This window comes from Falco rusticolus, chromosome 7 (assembly GCF_015220075.1).
Source record: "Falco rusticolus isolate bFalRus1 chromosome 7, bFalRus1.pri, whole genome shotgun sequence".
NCBI lineage: Eukaryota > Metazoa > Chordata > Aves > Falconiformes > Falconidae > Falco > Falco rusticolus.
The window spans coordinates 55,142,936-55,166,296 of record NC_051193.1 but is presented as its reverse complement, the minus strand read 5'-3'; the positions used below and the strand labels follow the sequence as shown (position 1 = coordinate 55,166,296).

At 35.6% G+C, this 23,361-nt stretch overlaps 1 protein-coding gene across 1 annotated transcript in view; it reads right to left on the bottom strand.

Annotated features, from left to right (window-relative positions):
* The window catches only part of LOC119151193 (formin-like), a 148,306-nt gene that overhangs the window by 63,747 nt on the left and 61,198 nt on the right, over window positions 1–23,361 (bottom strand). Inside the window, exons 6-10 of the mRNA XM_037394815.1 lie at window positions 20,290–20,377; window positions 10,390–10,451; window positions 9,547–9,635; window positions 4,715–4,844; window positions 3,110–3,256 (exon numbers count right to left, since the gene is read on the bottom strand). Coding sequence (XP_037250712.1) covers window positions 3,110–3,256; window positions 4,715–4,844; window positions 9,547–9,635; window positions 10,390–10,451; window positions 20,290–20,377 — 516 coding nt within the window. The remainder of the gene's footprint in view (window positions 1–3,109; window positions 3,257–4,714; window positions 4,845–9,546; window positions 9,636–10,389; window positions 10,452–20,289; window positions 20,378–23,361) is intronic.

Sequence of the window (23,361 nt, the reverse complement as noted above, 5' to 3'; positions counted from 1 at the left end):
CTCAATTCATCTGTAATGAAGATCTGAAAGAGCCATGGATATTTTTCATATTTGACTCCAAATATAAAACCAGACAGCATTTACCTAACAATTAGTGTATTTCATGCCCTTTTGCCTTATAAATATGAATTTTAATACACTCTTTGTGGAATCACCATTTCCACGGTCCTCCATACAACTGTACACAACATCATTCTATGTTGTTACATGTTATTGGGTTAGCATAGGCCAGACAAACTAAAGGAAAAGTGTAAAACTGCGCCTTATACATTAGAGGGTATCGTTTAACAACATAAAGAATCATAACATAGGGAATTAGATCTGGAATGTCTTTGAAGGTTTTCTGGATGTGTTTTCATATTGTATATTGACAGGTATCAGGACTAATATTTGTATGTGAACAATGTCTGACTTCCTGTACAGAGCTGCCTCGCTTGTATTAGCAGCACATTATATTTTATTAAGATCATATACCAGCAAAATTCTTAACTAAGCAAGTCACTGCTGTCATGCAGACAAAGCCACTCTACTGGTATAATGGTTTTAGAAGACATTGCTGGCAGGTCATGTGACAAAAAAAACCCTGAAGTGACTCATGAACATTTGATTGCCCTTTTAGAATAAAATATACCCGTTACTTTATTTTCTACATGTTAAATTATCAAACCTATTAATTTGGTTTAAAGAGCATTTGCAGATGACAAAACACAGATTTTGAAGTAGTGAGCTACATTTAAAAAAAAAATCTCTATACCAAGTAACATACTAGGCTCATGTAACAAAAAATAACTTTTATGTGAAATAAGAGATATTTAACATTGACACTTTACCTTTGCTCCTGGAATACAGCTTACCTAGATGTAATAGTGCTTGCTGACAATTCCCAAGAACGGAAAAATGGGACACAGGAAGGATACCTCAGTGTTCAAAAATACAAGACCCTGCATTCATCTTCCTTGCAGATACGGTCTACCAATTATCTCTGGGGTTCCACGTCTGCCTGTAGTGGTTGGTCCCTTTGAGTTTTTCTGCATTTTGGAGACTAGTCCGAACTAATAATATATTTATTTTGGCTACCAGGAAACTGTAAATAATGTAATTTTTTAGCTTGTTTTGCTGAGGAACAAGTCTTATGCAATTACACTGTGCAACTGCCACTCCTTTTCATAACCTGTTATTTTGGAACGTGCTGGCTAAATTCGGCCAAATTATTCCAGGGATTATTACATTCTTACAAGTTTATGGTTAGATAGAAGAGTGAGGCTAAAATTAGTGCTTCTGCTGAGAAAAGTCAGGCAAAGCTGAGCTGGTTTACATTTTTCTCCATGGCAGCTGGCCAACCAATGAACACCTGGGTACTGGGAAACTTGGCCTAGTTCTAGTTTAGCTGCAGTTTGTACCGTGCTTTGTCCATAGAGTAGGATTGGAAGAAAAGTGGTCATAGGGAACAGCTGAACTCATTGCAGTGAAGAGGAAAGTAAGAACTAGAATCATAGAATCATTTAGGTTGGGAAAGACCTTTAAGACCATAGAGTCTGACTGTAAACCTAACACTGTCAAGTCCACCACCAAACCATGTCCTTAAGTACCACATCTACACCTCTTCTAAATACCTCCAGGGATGGTGACTCAACCACCTCCCTAGGCAGCCTGTTCCAATGCTTGGCCACCCTTTCAGTGAAGAATTTTTCTTAATATTCAATCTAAACCTCCCCTGGCACAACCTGAGCCTGTTTCCTCTCATCCTAACACTGGTTCCTTGGGAGAAGAGACTGACACCTCCCTCGCTACAGCCTCCTTTCAGGTAGTTGTAGAGAGTGACAAGGTCCCCCCTGAGCCTCCTTTTCTCCAGGCTAGACAACCCCAGTTCCCCCAGCTGTTCCTCATACAACTTGTTCTCTAGACCCTCCACTATCCTTGTTGCTCTTTGGACACACTCCAGCATCTTAATGTCTTTAGGAGACAAAGGACTCAAATCCATCGGAAAAAGTCTATTAATAGAGTTGCTCACTGAACAATTCAACAAACATGTTTTTACATTTCATTAATGATGGTATTCACAAGTAAAATAAAAAGCTCCCTAGACATACTGCTTCCCTGACATTGCCTGTCTCACAAGCACATCCCTACATACATGAAGCATAAACAGGAACAAAAGCTTTAAATCTACCATTCTAGTTCAAGACAGTACTTCATGCAGGAAAAGAGGAAGAACATGAAAGAGCAGTTTTTTTTCTCACCCTTCAAATCTGTACCAGCATCAGCAGAAAATACCTCCTATTCCTTGCTGCTTCATATATCCATGTGATGTCTAGGTATGTTCTTTGGCAAAGAATAACTCTGAGCAGTGTTTCCATTGCCTACATTATTTAGCACCTCCTCCTCCACCCTACTGAAATAAGGAACAAAGTAACCTCATCTCAAAAGGTGCCAAGAGTTTGTTTGAGCCTGACTTTGATCCCAGCATGACTAACCAAAAACGTGCTAGTGGTTCTCAGTTTTTGACAAAATAATTTACTGCCATCTATGAGCATTTTCTTGTCCATGCTGTTCATAACTCATGCCTCACATCCGTTACACTGCCAATTCAAAAAGACTGAAAATATCTTGTTGGATCTGACAAACCTCTTTGAAGAGGATTAAAACCTGTATATTATATATTTATATCCATTACATATAATTCCTTAGTGTATATGGTACACTGAACCATTAGTGATACTTTGGTCCTAAACCTGATTTTTAAAATGTTTTTACTCACACAGAACTACCTTAAGTTAAGAGCAAGAAAAAAGAATGGGGACATTTGCTGGAGAAGACTTCATCTGTGCTCTCTCACTTCTCTGTCCCCTACTGTAATTAAGTCCCTTCTAGCAGAGACACACAGAAGTTCTCACATAAGACAACTAATTTAGTAGTACTGAATGAGAAATTGGAGATTAAGGAAATATGCACGTGTATAGGAGGAGGTGAAAAGTTGGGAGAAAATAAGCAAGAAAATGGTACAAAGTGCCTTGCTAATAGCAAGAAGAAAATACTCATTTTTGACAAATGATAGAACAAAAAAAGAACACTTAAGAAAAATTATCTTTAATTAAAGATGAGTACTTACCCTGCTTTTGACATCCTTTAGTTTGGGGAGTATTTCCAAACCAAATCCATCAGCTTGACCTCGTGTCCTATTCCCGCCATTCATGTAATTTCCAAAAGCCAGAATCAAACCTAAAATTTCCTTTACACTTGTCATGTTCAGCAAAGCCTGGAAAATGGATACTAGTCTGTAACTTCTATTGCACAAAAATTATGATAGCTAAAAAGTTTTTTTTTAGATTCTATTTTTGCTAGGGTTTTTGTTTCTTGTATGTTTTTACCGCTGTAGGGAAAGGAAGCTGAAATTGGTACAACAATCAAATATTTAGGAGAAGCATTTATTAAGACTGCATCTGCCTAAGATACTATGTTTAACTCAATCCATATGAAGCAAATTATGTGGCATCATATACTATGTACATGAAAAAAAGTTTAATGGAAGATTACTAAACATTCTTAATAGGCTTTAAAAGTCTTACAGATGAGGCGATTATCATGAGTTTGCATAATGCACAGCCAAATGGAGATGTGGGGGTTTTGCTGCCACTAAGTTCAACTGGGACTGTCACCTTCAGTCTGCTTCTCGTTGGTCCTGGACTCTGGAAATTCACATTTCTGGATCTATACTTAACACAGATATACCAGGGCTAAGGACTAAAGTACTATGCCTCAAAACAGAAATCTGGAAACAGTGGAGAATTAATAAATTATTTTAATTTACCTATAAAGATATCTATATTGTCAATCAAGAATCTGAGGCCACAGGCCTAATTCTTAACTGTGTAGCCTTATACTACACATTAGGTAAATCAATTGTAGTGTGAGCTCCTCATGAGTAAACAGAGGGAAATACCACTTTCCCTATCTTATACAAAACTGATTTCCTTTGGAAAGGAAACATTAAGTAACTATTTTTGTTGTTAGAACATGCAAAGAAATCCAAGGGGTAGAGTATGGGTACTTTGTGGCAGTAAAGCTAATCAAAAGCTAATCTTCAAATCGGAAAAAAAAATTAAATACCCTTAGGTCACTATTTAATTTCTCTTTTAATTCTCACCTCATTCTACTTTTCATGTTTTATTTATTATAATTTAGAAAAACTTGTCTTTAGTCACTCATAATATAGAAGTCTTAGGTAAAGCTTTGTCAGGTACTAAAAAATCTGCTGTATTAGTATAGATACCAGAGGAAAGTAATAAGTTAATGAACATGATAGGCATCTATTGCTGATGGCATGAACAATGATATGCCAAAAAAAGTAAGTTTGCAAGGCCCTGTACTAAGCTACTCTGATATTTCTATTTTATGGAGATTATTACTCTACTTACTGTGCAAAGTAATAAAAATCTGCCATTCAAATAAAAATACATTTTCTATGTAGAGCATAGGCCATGATGCACAACTCGCCTTCCCTCTTTCGTCCTCTTTTCGTTCTTAAAAAGCAGCTAAAAAAATAAATATATTTATTTTCTTGAAAAGCCAATAACCAGGCTTATCTTTCATCACTTATGGTTAAAAAACAAACAAACAAAAAACCAAAAACAAACAAAAAAAAACCCACAAAAGAAAGAAGCATGAATACTCTAAAATAAATTTATGTTTTTATTTAGCTTTCATTATCACTTACCTTGGAAACACGAGTTATGATGTCAACTTTCCGGTGCACTGATGTTATCCCTTCAGAAAAAACTGACTGGAAGATAATACACTGAGCTCGTTCTGTGAAGTTTGGGATCTGAGATAACTCATATAAAAATCTGAGGAAAATAAAGAGTATTAATGAATCTTTGTATTTCTTACCTGTGGGATACATAATGGATCAAAGCTGTAGTATCATGAAATATACATGCAGTCTTTCCTATTCTAATCAAATCTGACAGAATCTATAATTGTTATATTCTTTATTTTCAATGTGTTAAGAAATCGTATTGGTATCAAGAAAAAGGCAAGGCATTAATCGGTATCACATTAATCCATTAACCCCCTATCACAGCTGCATACTAGTAAACAGAAGAATCATAAACCTAGACCATAGGTTAAAAAAAAAAAAGCAAGAAAAAGAAATGGCAAGAGCTAGAGAAACACTATCTATTTACTGTTTTCACTCATGTGTTTTTGCTTCCCTTAAAAATGTGCCCTGCAATACAGAACTCAACATATTCCTACAGGGTTATTTCATAATATAAAACGTCTGTCAAGAAATTTCTTCTGATGTTTAGCCTCAGTTTTCTTTTACTAATTTGCATCACACTTCCAATTATACAGCAGCATGGTTTATGGTAATGCACCTAGCCATGTATTTAGTTCTAAAATACTTGCAGATTATATCCCTCTTCAGTCACTGGTCAGCAAAGTTACTAATTCTTTATCTGCCCTTGTATATACACTTCCCTCATGAGTCTATTAAAGCTTTCTTCCTTTAACTCTTTGGTAAATAAAAATAAATAGAAGCATATTCAACAACTCCAGTTTGGATATCACAAAATGAAAGCATCCCAAAGGCATGAGTAATTCCTCGCTTTTCTTCAATTTAAAATTTAAGAGCTTGGCTGAATAATACAAGAAGCTTTTACATTTCTTCTAATAACAGGGTTTGCATAATTTGCTTTGTGCATTTTGAGTCTAGGATTTCAGTGATACAAATGCTTTCTTAAAAACCAGAAACAAGCTGTCTTCTGCTCCAATATCACTCAGAAACATTCTTCTTCTAATCTCCTGTCTACAGAATCCTTAGAGCCCCCTTAACGCAACACCATAAAGATATTTCTACCTCACTGAATTATGGGAAATTCTGTGAACCATTATTAGCTGGAATTCTTATTAAATTTATTTTAATTATTTAATGCCAATACATGGGATTTATCCAAATTATTTTTTTCATAATAAATTTCAGCATCTTCAAATTAGCTTTATAAATTTCTCATGCATGCAATGCTTTGCTGAATACGTAGTGACTGTCTAAAAAATCAGCTAAATCCACCTGTGGCTGGTGTGAAATACTACATTTTAATTGGAATATCATTTTTTTCCTTCTTTTGCTTTCTTTCCTGATGAAAAAAACTTATTGTGAGAGAAAGATTGGGAAGGCCCAGTTTGGCTCTTACACTTAAGCAGTGGGAAAAAAAGAAATGCCAAGCTGGTATTAATAAAAATGCTTCCTATTGGGAATGAATGGTATTGCCAGGAAAAAAAGAGGATACTTTGCACTTTGTGTGAGAGAAACAAAAGAAAGAAAATCCCAAACCGCTTCACTACAGTTCTAACATACATGTGTTTTAAAAGTTTAAATTTACAAAGTCAAATAATACATATTCTTGCTCTCTGAGAAGGGAACTATCTCCTACACTGCTGGTCATTGTAATACAGTATAATTGTGCGAGAGTTAAAAAAGCATCAGCATAAAAAGAAAATGTCTCTCCAAATTTTTTAATTCAAAGTATTCAATGTAGACAGAACATTTATAACTGAAATCTGTCACAAAAAGGATTCTTAGTGACTACAAATGTAGTTACTAAACACAATGTCATGACATGAATCTGTAGCTATCAAAGATAAACCACCAATTGAAGTGGACAAAACTTATGCAGACAACACAATATTCCTACTTCCATCATTTTTGCAATTTTAGTCTGAGAAAAGTATGATTTTGACTTAAAGTAATAATGACATGACTGTGACATAGCTTTTTGATGGGTTTCTCACTACTACACTTCTTATGGCCTAAAGTAAACATAGAAAATTTCATCTCTGTGAGGTCCATTTTACTTCTCTCCTGCAGAAACTGTAAATAAAAAAAATGCTTTTACTTGAGAACTCCTTTATCATACCAGAATTTTGTAGTAAAGGGCTTGAAAGTACTTTCAAGGCATATCACCATGTTAGCGTAACAGAACATTCTTCTAGAAGATAGGCAAAGAAGGCTGGTTCTGTGGAGATAAACTATTTAACATTTCACCTCTATCCACACTTGAGGAATATAAAATTTAGAAATAATTTTTTGCGGAAAAAGGTGTATCCAATCCTGCAACCTTCTGAGTAAACCAGCAAGATTTAAGTTGGAGTCAAAGGAAAGCAGTCTTCAAAGAAAAGCAAATGGCATTACTTGGACAGCAATTATCAATAGCTTACTACTTCCTGAATTCAAACTACATACAAACCAGGAAGGCTCGGTACCATATTTTGCTACTATTTCCTTCGTTAGTATTTCTTTCACAGTAGAGAGGGCTTCACAGAGATTATATTCCAGCTAAAAGGGTCTTCTTGGAGACCAGCTAAAGCACCTGTATCCTGCTAGCAAAGCCCCAAATTGTGGCCAATTGTGCATATAAATCCTTATCATGTTAATTAATATTAGCATTTTAACACCTATTATCATGAAGCATAATTTAGGGGAGTACTGTCATGTTGGTGTCATACTTACAGTTTGTGCCAGCAATAGCAAATTTAACATGCTAAATCAAAATCACATGTGCAGGAGAGCATCAGTGATACCACTTAAAGCCTTCTATTTGTCTGGCAAAAGTTTTAAAAGGTTTTAAAGGTTTTAAAGATGGCAAAGGTTTCCTTTAGACTTTAGTGAATTCATGCCAGTGATTTCATTATATGAATGCCTACTGCTAGTATCTGCAACCACTTGATAAATGGTTTGGTTTGCACTTTTGTTCTGATCTCCACTGAAGAAAATACATAAGGCTTATGCCCTGTAACAAATACTTTCATTTGCACATACAAATTTAGTACTTTTCTGTCTTTAACCTTTTATGGAATTAATATGCATGGTACAGTACCAGCAAATCTCCAGTTCTGCATTCAGGTTGACTTAGAGGCTGACAGACAACAAAACCAGCAGCACCTGATCTACTGAGTTTTCAGTAAGTATGTTATTTTGAAGGTCCCATAAAATTTACATAACTGCATCATCAGCAAATTGTTTCCCCCTAGAGGCAACATTTTAAAAAGCTAGTTTTCTTAACCTATATAGTTTAATAATAGGGAAAAATTAGGATTATTAAGACTTGCAGAGAGAACACAAAGAGTAATAATTGATAAAAAGTAGCTTATGCCTTTGCCACTACTATTCCACTCTGAATGATCAGGCGTGACTGCTTAATTCACAGTTCTTTACTTATAATTATGGAACAATGATAGCATGAATCCAACTTCGTGTTTAATTTAGATCAACCTCTCTCCATTATAATTTACAAAAACAGACAACCTTTCATAACTCCAGTGGCTCTACAAGATTCATATTCCCCAGAACACAAAACACATTAATATTTATTTCACTCAGACATACAGCAAGCAGATTGCCAAAGATTCAAGCTCTGGAAAACATCAACTACTCACAATGTATTCTTATGCCCCAAGCCAATGCAATGAAAGCCATGGATATGGGATGCAAGAACAGACTAGTATATACACTTTACAGATATTTGTCTTCTTAATCTTATTGAAGAATGATAGCCACTCTTAATCAAGAACAAGCATGATAGTCTCATCTCCCAACACTAACCTATTCCCCAGTGGACAGTCAGAAATGAGTATTTTGCTGCCTTGTGTTAGAAGAAAGAGAAAAAAAATAATTCTGCCCTTCACCAATAACATTTTAATGGAAAAAAAAAGGCAAGAAAAATTTAATACTTCTGACATCAATCAATTACATATTATCTCTGGTGTTTCAGCTCTCCCTCACCATACCCTTTCTTACGTGAAAGAGAGCAGAAAAAAAACAAAAATAGAGAAGACTGAAAAGGAAGCAAGATGGCAGAGAGGCCTCAGGGCAGGAAACTATGCTATGATTAGAAGAGGATGGAAGTACAAAGGGAAAAGTAGCATAAGACAAACACCACTGGTAGGCTAAAATCTGAAATCAAATGTATACACTAAAATGAATTTCAGAATTTCAGGATCAGACTAAGAAATCTGATCTTGTGATTTTCACATTGGTCTAAGGTTCTTCTGCAGCAGAAGGAGCAACACTTTTTAATCCTTATATTTGTCACTGCCCACAACAGTTGCAGGATATGAACTGTGGAATCAGCCTTGTAGGGCTTCAAACAGCATGACCAGAGTGTGCAGGTCACAGGACTCACCAAAAGCCTCTGTGCAGCTCTTTCAAATAATCAACAACCAAAATCAGTCTGGCCCTGCTTTATGTCACATTAATTTAGCCCTAAAAGCTCCAAGGGAAGGGTAAGTGTTTTACAAATGTGAGAATGGAAACAGAAATTTTTATTGATTCAAGGCTATGTATTTTACCAGTTCTGGTGGTCCAAGTTGATGCAGTAAAATCTGTCATGTCTGAAAAAAGTTATGTGATAAAGGCAAACTACATCATCCCTTGAAATACACAGAAACTCTAAAAATTAGCTACCAAAAATTATGTCTCAAGATACCTTTAATATATCAGCAAAGGACCATACCATATAATGATAAAATATTACAAAAACATAATCTTACTGTTCTGGTTTATCCAGAAGCTTCAGTTCCTCTTCTTTTGAAGTCTGATAATATTGCTTGATTTTCTCCAGTTCATCCTGTTGTGCTCTCTAAGTGAATTATGAAGTAATTAATAACAAATTAATAAATTACAAATTTACCTGTTTGTCTGCAAGTAACAATTATATTTTTTATTGAGAAACATTTAGACTATGCAAAAGACTAAGGCTTAAAAATCCAGGATAAATTTCTTCAGTACCTTGCAGTGCGATTTACTGCCAATGGCCACAAAGCAGAGCATCCTTGTAGAACACAGCACTGCAAAACTTGATATAGGATCCTTCACAGTTTAGGTCCGAGAGGTAGCTCTGATATCTCTACAGCCAAGTGTAAATGTATTCTTTCATGCAACTTCAGAGTTACACAGTTCATGAATGCTACATACTTAGGCTGCAGAACAATTTGGGTAATGACAGCAAAGCACTAGCCTTACTTAACTGTTTCAGCCACATACAACTTTAATGAGAAAAATTCAGCATGTTAGCACAAACCAGGCCTTAAGTAAGGACAGTATTTTTTAGGTAGTTCAGGAGAGAACACTGCTAGATGTTATGCTTTTTGTTACACTTTAACCTGATTCCAAAGGCACTCCACTGATTTATAATTTCTGACATTTAAGCCAGTAAGAGAAATAAGCATGTCAGAAGATGTTTTTTTGTTACCTGTTTTATTATATTTACATTCCCTAAAGACTTTTTCTATATAATGTCTCTTGTATAAAATGACAACAGAAAATAAAACTTCACTTATTCTGTGTCTGAAATACTACAGTGATTAACTACAGCTTTGCCCCAGCCTACTTACGTTTTCATATAGTGCTTCCAGTGTCTCCAGATCTACTACGGAGTCATCAACACACAGGATAGCTGTATAGAATACAATCACAAATTAGATGCTAAAAAACATACTTGAGAATTCAATTCTGTTTCCTGAGAAATGTACTAAAGAGAGCTGACCTAGCTAAAGAACATATTTGTACACAGTTAGTATTTTCTTATTGTCAGCATCTTATTTTTGTTCTGACTTCAAGTCACAGCACTCACACAAGAATTTACTATAAATGCAGAAGAACAGAGCTTTACTTTTCCCCTTCACTATATTCAGCAGACAAAGCTATGACCTGCCAGGTACCCAGCTGATTGCGTAGCTGGCCAGGCAGGAGAATGTGACAATTGATAAAAGGCAATGAGCAGCACAGATTTCATGGTAGTTCATAAGGCTGGATAGGAAGGAATTCAGAGCTAGGGTGTTCAGGTCTCCCTATGTGCATGGGAGATCAGGGAGATCTGCTTGTCTTGGGGCTAGCAATCTTGGGAAGTAGACAGATAGACACACTTGTAAGATTTGCAAGTTGCAAATTTGCAAGCACAAAAGACTGTGCTATAGATTTTTAAGGTATTTTCACAGAGCACTCACGTTTGAGTTATCTTTATCCACTAGAAGACTACTCACATGACAATTTCCAGGTAAATACTTTTAACGTCACACAGAGACGCCTAAAGTATACTCTTCAATGATTAATTATGCCTCATTACCAAAAATGAAAAGTCTCAAAATGTTTCCTACCTTAGTTCCAAATGTTACTACATATGGAATATATGGCATTAGGTGTTTCCAACATTTGCAAATCTGTTAAAATTTAGGCAATTACAATTACAATTTAGGCAATGTATTTTTCTTTTGAAAACTAAATAGGATTGGTCCACAGCCCGCTCTAATTGCTCTCTAACGTTAAATTCCAATAAGCTGAGATGCACAATGGAATATAAATAACTTTGGATGCCTAATTTTTCTGAAACTACTTTTTCATCAAGATTCATAATAGGACTGAGCACAATTTCTGAAATCTTGACTTCTGTTTAAATGTTACTGGGAACATTAAACCCAAAAATGTTACTGGGAACATTAAACCCAAAAGAATCAAGCTTAAGGTCTGTACCAATTTTCCACATAATCAGTGACTCATCATTACTTCATACCTGATAACTTTTGATTTCAACTGTATTATATTTCTTCAAAGGAAACTTGACTGCTTGTGAATTTAGAAGATTGTAAAAGCTCTTGCTGCATTTTCGATCCATGTTTGAAAGGGGCAAGGTACACATCTTTAAATAATTATTTAAAAGTAATAAGCTTTCGCCTGCTCTTCCACCTACCCCATGATTTTACATTGTGAAACTAACCAGCAGGCTAGTAAATTTTCTCTGTGGCAAGCTAATTAATTTTATTAAAAGGTCCAATGACATCTAGAAAGCTTTAACATTTTTCCTGTCAATTATGATTCCATCTGTTGACATTACCTTGGTTAGAAGTAAAGAATTATACAGAAGAAGACAGTATCAGTGAAAAAAGGCAGTTTCTCCAACTATTAATCTTTACAGTAGGACAAAAATAAAAAGCTCAAGAGTGTAACCAAATATAAAGCCCCAACAACAGAGCTTGAAAAAAATCTTTGTTTAAGGAAAAATCATCAGGGATGGAACCTATGAGATCATCTGGTGGATCTTACAAGATGGTTCCATGAGTTGCATTATAGTCTGTATTACGCAATGAAATTTCAAAAGAACCTAAGAGATTGGAAAATCTTTTGGAAAATTGGTTTTACAGTCCAATAGATATAACTGTTAAGATTTTAAAGTATGCATATTGAGGTAAAAAGCTTCCTTTTGTGGTTTCATTTTCATCCTATTTTGAAATATTCCAAAATCTGCTTAGAAGGAGAAATCTTTTTTCAGAGTTGTCTAGAAAAGCAACTTATTTGAGGTAATTTGAAGTTGTAATAGAAATGTAAAACATGTAAATAATTGTACATTTTTAAAGATACAGAACTATTACAATGAGAGGAAACAGTTTGCAAAAAAGAACACTTTAATAAGAATATCAAGATTTGTACATCTAACTAATTATCAGGCAGAGATTCGTCACAAAACCTGCTCCAAAATCACAAAGTGGATTTTAATGCTTTATTTCCTTATCCATGTTTCTGTACTCAACACCAGCTCTAAGTAGTCAGCATTGTTTTGAAGTGACACGATAAAGGAAAAAAAAATCGAGTTTAAACTAATAAAATACAATCTGATAAATGAACACATTTTTAAGAGAATAAATAATAACCAGTGTTAGAAGACATTAACATGGATTAGTTTCTCTTTCGGACAAGTACGTGATTGTATAAAAGTACCAAGAAAATATTTTCTGATTTAGTTGTTATACAACCTGTCCTGCTGTCATTGGCAATGTCCATGCAGACAGGCTGCAGTTAAAAATCCAGCCATACTACTCAATTCAATGATAGCTGGACATCTTAGGATGTAGAGACACACTCTGAAAAAGCCAGAAGTACGGCCAAAATCCACACAGGCTCTTTTACATGTAATTTAATATATTTATCTTTGCCCTTATATCTTTTTTTGATTCAAACTGATAAAACTTAATGCCATACACATTTGGTACAGAAGACAAAAACCCCAAACATGTAAAAATATGAAGATCGGTCCATTTCATGAAAAAAAGAAGCATTGATTTTGAAAAGCTGGAAGAAATCGCCAAATTCACAGGTGTCTTAGTATTCTTCATATTCTTAAAATACAGCATGTGCAATACCTTCACAGTATGTTGTGTAAATGGAATTGGGGCAGCTGAAAAAACCCATTACACTAGATCAAAGAAACTAATTATTTTCCTTTTCACTTAAGAGTTACAAAGAACTAAAGCTTCTTAATTTTTCTGTGAAAAACAAACTCCAGTTTTAAATGTATGTATATTAATGTTATTAAAATGAATAAAACCTTGGCATGTTTTTCAAAATGCTCTTCCTGATACAGTGAATCTACATGTTTTTCAAAATGCTCTTCCTGATACAGTGAATCTAACCATGACACTTTACTGCATTAAATCTTACTATATTAAGACTCACATAAGTGTAAGTAATAATGGTGAAGTATCATAAATCTACAAAAGAGGCTCCAAAACAATTAATAGCTATTACAATATCAATCATCATTGGTGGTTTTTACTTTTATCTTGCTTTCTGGTTAGCTGTCTTCCTTACACTGTCAGTTCAGTTAGAATATTTCACCTACACCTCACAATATGTCGAAAGGAAGTAGACTCATGCTGTGAAAAGCTGGTAATTTTATTGGGTTCCTCTACCTTTAAAAAAATCTGTTACTTGGCCAAGTCTGGTTTCTGAGATCCTTTTTTGCAGGGAAATTGAGGCAAACATTTTTATGTGGCCTATGGTGTCTGCTCACAACAAGAAGAATTTATATACACAAGGATCATTAGTGCAGGGTTGCACCCATTAGGATATAATAACCGTCAGCTAGGACAAAAAACAGATCAGCATCATGCATTCAAACTAACAGGCACACATAAAAATACTTGCCAACTACATTTCACATAGTAAGGGGATTTCTTGGAATATAAACTTGTACCAAAGGTTTTTAACAGACTCACTTTTTAAAAATTAATCTAACTGTAAAAAACAGATTCCCTACTGCACAGATTTTTCACATATTCTGTTTTATCACTTCAAAAAAAACCCCAAACAACCCAAAGAAAAGCTGAGAATTTAAAGCATACTGTGTGCAGTCTACATATGACTATAGAACTTAGATGTTAAATACGAAAAAGATACTTCTCTTGTCTTGACCAGCTTAAATACCAACAGTCTTAAGGCTGACTGATATACAGCCTCCCTCCTACTAAACACATTTTGGTTAAATCAGGATTTAAGTCCTGCTGACAGAGCTTACATATACTCAGCGTATCAAACCACTTAATGTGACAATTAAACTATGAAATATGAAGAAATCACCTTAACTGCTCCCTAATGATAAAACAGAAATTTGTTATTTAAATAAAAAGAGCTTGCCAAAGGTACATTTATTTGACCTGGAAGTACTTCATTGTTTTATGTAGTACATTCTGCTGAGTAAGGCTTGATTTCATGGGAACATGAAGCCCGTCACTGGGAAGTTTAAATTAAATTGTGACCGATCTAGTCAATTAGAAGCAATTGTTAAATACAAATCCCTACTTGACAAAACTGCCTAAATTATCCAAATCACTCTGGTTTACTTCTGACAAATTGATACGTAAACTTATTTAAAGGTTTTCTCCAGTATTTAACTATCACACAACATAAAAACCATTAAAAAATACATTACAAATAAGCACCACAGGCAAAATGTATGTTTAGAAGACTAAGCTCGCTCAACTCCTGCAAGAAGTCATGAGCAAAAGACTCTGGCACTAATGTTAACCTACCCACATCAGGCTGGATGCCCAAGACAGATTCATAAAAACATATGTTGTGAATTTTCCAGAACAAAGAAAGTATTTTTTTTAAGAAAATTGTTTCCCAACTTCTGAGATGGGTATGCAGCTATCTCTACAATTCATGCATAGCATACAGTATATATAGAATGCATACATGTAATAGTCTGTGTAGGTGGAAAAGTCACACAGCTTTGGAATGACAGTTTTTAAACCTTTATGATATACACATATATCCTGCAAAATAGTTTAGTTGAAACCCCAATAAACATCTTTTCACAGAGTGCAAGTAAGAAATATTCCAAAGCATCTATCTTTATCCAGAAGTATTTCCAAATTATAACAGAGAAAGGAACTGTGAAACTATTTGTGCTGCATGATATGGTTAAAACCCAAACTGGGATTCAGAAATTCTGAGCACACTAAGGTCTGCAGCTTAGAGTTGCTTTAGAAGAGTTTGCCTTCTACATATAAAACTTAATCTGTCAGATGCTAAGGAAAAGTGCCTGGTTAACAACGATATGTTCTCTAAAGTTTAGATGTGCCATAAACCACAACCTGCACTAAGAGAATGCAACCTATTTATAGAACTTCTATGGCCTCTCATTAGAGGAAGACCACACAGAAATCCCAGGATGATTAGAAACATAATACAGAATTAGAATGATTATTGGACTGATCATCAGTCTGGGGTGAGTTGACCTGCTGTTCACATTTTTCCATTTACTCCAAGGTGCTGATAATGGAGGGTATATCACAAAGTTGGAGAAGACTGGGCAAGCACTTTCCAACTGGTTGACTGACATCGTACAATAGTATAACTGTGTTCTTTCTAGAAAGTTGGTTGGTCTGCTCCTACAATGTCACGCAAAAAAATTGATGCAGAGCGGCATGATAGTTATTTGCGTTGCTCACCATCAGAATATCATTATTGTGACATTATAATAAAAATATATTCCACATTTGAGGAACAACCAAAAGAACTCCCCAGTAATGATGGCGAATCTACAAAAGCAGATAGCATGACCTAGGCTTTTTAACAAAATCCGTTCTAACTCAGCCCCGTCTAAGTGTGATCAAATACATTTCTCTAATATTTTCAAAGCTTAATGTGCCTCTGCATAGATAATTTACATTGTTGGTGAACACAAGAATGTTCAAAATGCATAACATACCAGGTCCCCGTATGTGCTATTACGGGTTGGCCAGTGCTACTCTGATTTAATAAATGGAGTCTCAGACATTATATTTAATTGCTTAAAATCTAGGAAAGAAAAAAACCACCAAATTAGCATTAGAAATAGTCTCAATGCCAAGGATCAGCATTAAATTCTCCCCTTTGCCATATAGGCTAAGCTCTGTCAGCATTGCAGCGTTACAGCATTAAAACTCTTGCCAGGGTAAATGTACTAGAAAAGCCTGCAGCTGTTCTGCATGGAGTAATACGGTACTTTATTGACATAAAGAGGGCAATAAGCTATACAGTGTGCAGCTAGTGTGATCTACCATGCCTCATAGACTGGGACCCATCAGCATGTGGGACCATCTAGTTAATACGTCCTGATGGAAACTGGGGTATTAATACAGTGAACTGTTTCAGCAGCAGAGCATCTGATGCCCCACAATTTTAAGTGAGAAAATGCACATACTATGGAGGTAGGGAAGGATTTGGAAGACTCACTCTTTTGGGCACAGGCACCTACATTTTATCTACATCCCTTTTTCTGTATTTCATCTGGGCTGCCCCATAGTTTTGCCAGTTTACTCTTGAACAAAGATCTCTGTAGCTCATGGGAAGCCAGCACGGAAGACATATGGTGCAGGAAAGAGTATTACTATGTGTTTTCCAGTATACTGTTATTGCTAGCTACTATATTGGGAGCTGCCTGAGTGACTGGAATGTAGCCCTGTAAAAAGCTGGGACCACTGCCCACAGAGGGTCTTCACATATAGTTATAATCAGCATTTCCCACTAGAAACAGAACTGATACACCTCATTGTGGAGAGTTGTAATATTTCAACAGCAAAGCCGCACAAGTAGTCTTGAGCCACAAGTTTTTCTCTGGAGCTGTAATATTTCAGCTGAGAAATGATAGGAAAAGTAAGACAGAAGTGCGCTGAGAAGAAATAGAGATTACTTCTCTAAGTGTGTAGTGTTAAAGCATGTTCCTTACCTAACAGCTGATCTCCACTATTCCTCATCTCTACTTTATAAAGGCTTTAAAAAAATGCAGAGAGGCAGCTTTGAACATAATCTCAAACCTATGTACAATTTGATTATTGCTATTTGATTTTTAAATATAAATAAAGATCCTATATAACACACTGTGACAGTTTTTCTGGCTGCTTCTTCTGCTTAGGAAGTGAGTATTATTAATAGTGGTCTAATCAGAAACTATAATACTCTCTTCAGTACCAGATTCACCATAAAACTTGTTAGTGTTCTCAGAACATTACAGCACCAAGGATTTCCTCCTCGCTCACCTATCACAAATCTGACTCTTAGGACAGGTGCAGCATGACAACGTTAACTCTCCCTCTGCCAACATTAGCCAAAATAATTATTCAATTTTACATTGTCTTCTTCCTAGACTGTACTCAGATATAACAAGAATTTAAACTTATCTGTGAAGGATGAACTTCATTCTCTCAAACAAACATGTGTGGGAGATTCCCTTCCTGAAGTGTGGCAGCTGACTCATTATCAAATGTAAACTGAAACATCTGGGTGCCAGATATGGTCACTTGCTTGTTTTGCACTGCTGAGCTATCTACAGAATATGTTATGAAGCTCTTTATTTTGAGAAAGTAATCCTATAGATGCAGAAATCTCATAGTATTTTGAAGGATGATTTATTTTTTCTTGTGATAACTCTTGCTTTGTCTTCTTTACAATTTTGCATGCATTTGGATGCATAGGGAAGTTCATCTGAGGACAGTTTTTGTTTATATGTATTTCCATAACTGCTACTTATGGCAGAGTAACCAGTACGCTATACATAGACAGTGAATTCATTTGTACATTGCTTTTCAACAAGCCTGGCCAGAAAAACTTGAAATAAAATTAGATAGCCTTTTTTTTATTATTTCAACTTTATTTTGCTTCAAGTTTCTTCATTCTCTGTTGCAAGCTCCAAAGACTGTTAACTTTTCTCTTCCCTGTCTTTTACATACTGAATTATGCAATGGAAATTGGCTTGAAAAATGGATGAGTGCTTAATTTTCATGTTTCTTACAGGTAACTTTGTAACTTCACTGTGTAAAAAGAAGAACTTTTGACATTCATCACCCAATGATCCTATGCGCTTTTGATTAGGTGTTGTCATGAGCTACTTAGCCTATTATGGTCTCTTTTCATCTAGTACGTTGACTACAGCAGTCTTCAAAGAATTTGTCTGCTGATAGGCAGGACTGCACACAGGTTTCAATTAAACAAAATACTAGGGGATAAACACACACTAGAAGAGAAACAAGCATAATTCTACTTGTATCTTCATTGTAGTATGTATTACTAAAGGTCCTCTCTACAGAAGTTTTCTCCGAATCTGATGAACTGTTTTTTTTCCCCTCCCCTAGATAGCCTTTGCACATAGACCTTGATTACAGTCACTCATCCTGCTTTGTTAATATATTTTTTTTTAAAAGTTCCACTAACAGTATTCCTAAATCCCATTGGTATCTCCTAGCTGTTTCCATAAGCAAGAGGCAGCACACCCCACTGCTGCCTTGAGCAACGCATGTGGTGACAGGCCAACTATTTGCTACCTCAGAATAGAGAGGGTGATGAGTTATAAACTTCCCTTCAGTGACACCACTTGTTTTGGTGTCTCTCTTCTACCAACCCTTAAATTTTCATTAAATTTGTAGGACTACATTAGCTTTGTCTACAACTGCAAATAGTGTAGTCTTTAAAAATGGACTTGTGGACAGCAACAGCTGGCACTGAGGATCCAGTGTTCACACTACACACGTTTCAGGGAGTTTTAACTCTCTCTCATGTGTTCCTGTGGAATTTAAAGCCTGCCATAGGTGGAGACTGCTGGCGTACTCCTAGAGCACATCTCATTTAATTCTGAAGGATGTTTCTGCACTTTGAGACTGCTCTGCCTTGCTCTGCAATGCAAACCCTGCAAAAGGGACAACTGGTAGATTTGATGCAAAAGTGCACAGCCCATTCAAGCTCAAATGCTAGTGTATAAATACCTAAATGTTTGACTTACTCTTTTCTCTTAAATTTGGTATAAACAGGCCAGAGGGTTTCAAAAGCTAGAGAAGTACAGCAAATGACTGATAGATAGAGAGATGGGTAGACAGACAGAGAGATGTTCTATTTTAGTAGAACATCATGGCAAGGAAAATAAGAAGTCATGAAAACGTCTCTGAAGATACTTAAGAATACTACCCAGTTCTTTTAACACAGCTGCTATCCTATCCTACGCTGCTGCAATTTCTGCCAGCAAATTATTCAGACTTTTAGTAACAGCAGTTTTTTCCATCTCATTCTGATACCTTTCACACAATACTGGCAGGCACAAAGTTATTCCCTCTTCTCGTTGTTCCCTCCATCCCAAGAGACATGTGTAAGCCCTTGTGCTTTTAAAGTGCTAGATGCTCAAAGGCTCTTCTGAAATTAATAATAATCAATGCCAGCAGCATCTCAACACCCTACCCAGTATTTGCATGTGATGGAATGGAAAACAATAGCAAAAAGGAGACATCAACTTAAATTCTTCCAGCAGTTGTTTTAAATGGTGAATATTTTCCTTTTTCTAATGTGAAAAAGAAATAAACAATATTCTTAAACAATATCTTTTCAAATCCGGAACATAAGCAGAATCTGAATTACCCCAGAAAAATCTGTATTTCTCTACAGTTGTATTGGCAAACTCAGAGAATTTCTACCAGTACTGGAATTTATACACTGAGTAGCCTTATGCTTTGAAAAATGCCATCCAGTGATCATCTTTGTGATTGCTAAGTGGTAGCTGTATCAGTTTGGGATGTGCTTTTTATACTGCTAATGAAGCAAAATTTAAACATTCAACAAATACTGACTGCATGTTTCAAGCTCAAAAGATGTCTATATAAGCTCTCCATTTATTTTTTTTCAGTGGAGGACTTGCTTAAAAAAAAAGAAGGAGGGAACTGTAGGGGAGGAATATGAAGCGGTTTTGAGAAAACACTGTACTGAAAGTGATAATACACTGAAACAGTACAGAAGGAGTTGTACCTAAACTGATTTCTGATTATTTAGGTGAAACTTTTACATATACTGGAATATAGTGGAAGAATGATTCTTCTGGCATCTTAAAGATGACTATATTCAAGGCACATTCTGTAATCTAAGACATTATCTGAAGGCTGAAGGGGGCTATGAGAAAACATCCATGAAAATATGATTGATTAAGTGTAAGATACACTTACCTTGTTGAATGTCCTTCATCTCCAGGTGCAAACTGGATATTAGAATTCCTACAGTTTGAGACCGTTTTCCATCCAACAATTTGATAATCTAGAAAGATGATACACAATCATCTGAGATCAAATAACCACTCTACAAGGGATTAATTCACATTAATGACAAGCTAATTAGTGAATTGAATTCAGCGTCTCTCTAAACATCAAACATTTTTATAAACTACATGCAGTATTAAGACCTTCATCTTATCTCTGTGCCCTGCACCTTAACAAATAGCTGATAAATATCAGCTTGAATTCTCACCAGGTCTAATAAAGAACATCACCTCTTACTTGTAGGATGCTATTAAGAAGCAAAAAAAGGCACATCAAATATTCTGCAACATACATTTCTTCCCTTCTCCTTAAGGTGATCAGGGCAGAACTATTTAGGGCACTCTGAGGACATCACAAGTCCCTTAGTTTGTCTGCTAGTTTATATTTCAGTGTGAACACATTTAAGTCTCTTTTGACAAAGTATCAATTCCTACCAAGAGGAACTGGAGAATAGTCTTATTATGCCCTGTCAAAGCTACTTCTGGAACACTAGGGGCTACTGAATGGATTCTTTCACTCTTGTCTGAATGTGCTTCTCCCACACTCTTGACACTTCACAAGGATTTGAGGATTTTGTTCACATTTTGGGTAACAGACACTTGTTGGTAAAATATACTGACATTCAGACTGCAGTCTTTTAAGATGTCATGTCGAGGTGGGGTATAAGAAAAAGGGGGAAGGAAGAAAACCTTGGGGAAGCTGTTCTGGCTGGTTGAGTCTAGTGATATTGATGTGGATAAATAAGTAAATTAAGTAACTAAAAGTAAGCAATCACAACTATAGAAGCGTAGTTCAGATGTTAGAAATGTCAAATCCAAACTTCCCACAATGTTTGGACTGTTTGTATTTGTGATTTTGATCTATGTCATAAGGAAGATATGACAGCAGCACATCTCAAAATGCAATACAGACATAAGTTCTTCAAAATAAGAAATATTCAGATCCAAGCAGCTGGCTTACTTCATAGTGTTGATGAAAAAATACTATTACTAATACCAACTCATATGTAAAATTAAAACTACTAGCTAAATTTCCCCTACATTTATATTCCTAGTATCCGAACAATGTTTAAATGGGTGATATTATTATTTGGATTTTTAATACTATTAAAAACTTCAAGTAATTGTTATTCCTTATCCCTGTAATATTCTCAATCTCATCTGTAAGAGATGCTCAAACTAGAGACAGTTACCTGACAAAATTTATACAAACTCATACAAATGTTTCTTACCTAAGTTTTATGGGATTTAGGAATATTTAACCATGCAACTACTTAGTCATTCATCTATATATCAAGGATATTTGAAGTTGAAAAATACACGAAAAGGAGAAATGATAGTGACATTTTCACCTGAAAATGCAAAGTTAGTTGTTACTTGTAGAGTACTGAAAATGGACAATAGATGAACAAGTTGGAATACAAGCTGCCTTCAAAAAAGATCTGACACATTTTATGTCCCGGTTGTAGGGACTCAGCATTTAATAAACTTATGTTAAAGTAGATGTTGCATATTTTCTGCCAAAATTGGAAATGAAACCTATCCTGAGAGTTTTTTTCAGCCTGTATGTACAGTACGTATGCTCAAAAGTAAGAAAGTAATACTACTGAAAGTGGTTTCTTTAAATGAGAAGGAATTCAGGCTCTTTATCTCCTGATTACATAAGCAGACAAGATGATTTGGCTCCAGGTTACCATAAATGAATACTCCGTAAGCATCACATCCTGTTGACTTTGATTTTTTAGAGCAAATGTAAATAACTGCCCAGTTTATCCTGGTCATTTCTAAAGCTTTACGTGAAATTTGCTGAACTCCGCAGCACATTAACTTCTTACAGGGATAATTACAGGTTGAGTAGTATGCAATTTGTATAGCATTCACTGACCTCCAAGTTGACCTTGTTCAGGGGCAAATTCATAGGTTGTCATAAACCCCATTAGACATGCCTAGTTTGAGGCAAAACCTTTCCAGACTATAGCCGTTGTAGAGAATATAACATTTGAAATCATTCTAATTTTAAGTGCTAATATATTCTCTAGATATGACCAGACTAGCTCCCATTGCTAAGCAAGACTTCCTCCTTAAAAGATTAATGAAAAGAAAAATTAAAGACGACCCTCTATAATTTTAACAGCTAAAACAGAGATTCATGTTTTAAAATGGCCAACTAACTGTATGTTCACATGCATTCTAGACAAATGTACACATGGTCACAATTACCAGGCATCAAACTAGACCCAGACTACCTGAAATAGCTTCAACCAACTGAAATCTGTAACTGAAGGCTAATATTTTATTCATTAGGGAGCAAACACAGAGCAACAAGACAATGGAATAGCTTAAATTGGGCATAAAACTATTCCAAAAACAAAGTCGTAATGCTAAGATTTTTGTCGTAGATTTTTAGAACCAATGTGTAACTTGAAAGATTTTGCAACAAAAACATATAATCAGTAGTAAAACAGAGAACATATTTTGCCCCAAAGTACGGTTATTCTGGGGAAGTCACTGTCAGGGAATTAAATATGTGTGTGAATTCCAAAGGAGTTGAATGAAAGGAGACACGAAAAAATCAGCACTTTTCCAGGTCACAAAAACCATAAGGCAAATAAAATGAAAGTTTGTAAAGACTGCACTGAACTATTTAGTCTATGCTTTTAAAAGACAAATCGCTGATCGCCTCTCAGCGTGTTGAGACTTGCTTGTAGCTGGCAGTGACAGGTAAGCAGCTAAAACCCAGTGCCGCCAGCTGACATTGCTATGCCAGCTGCCAGGGCTGGCCAGCTGCCTGCCACCCCTCCAGACTGTGAGCGTATCGTAATTGCAGCATCTCCTGGCTCACTGACAAAACTGCGACTGGTGGTGCCAATTCATTTAATTCACTGATCCATAACTTTATTTGCTCTATGTGGTGTTCCCCGACTATTTTTTAATGTTGTTAGTTGACTTGCTGTACACAAGTGCCCCTTCTACATCTTTCAAA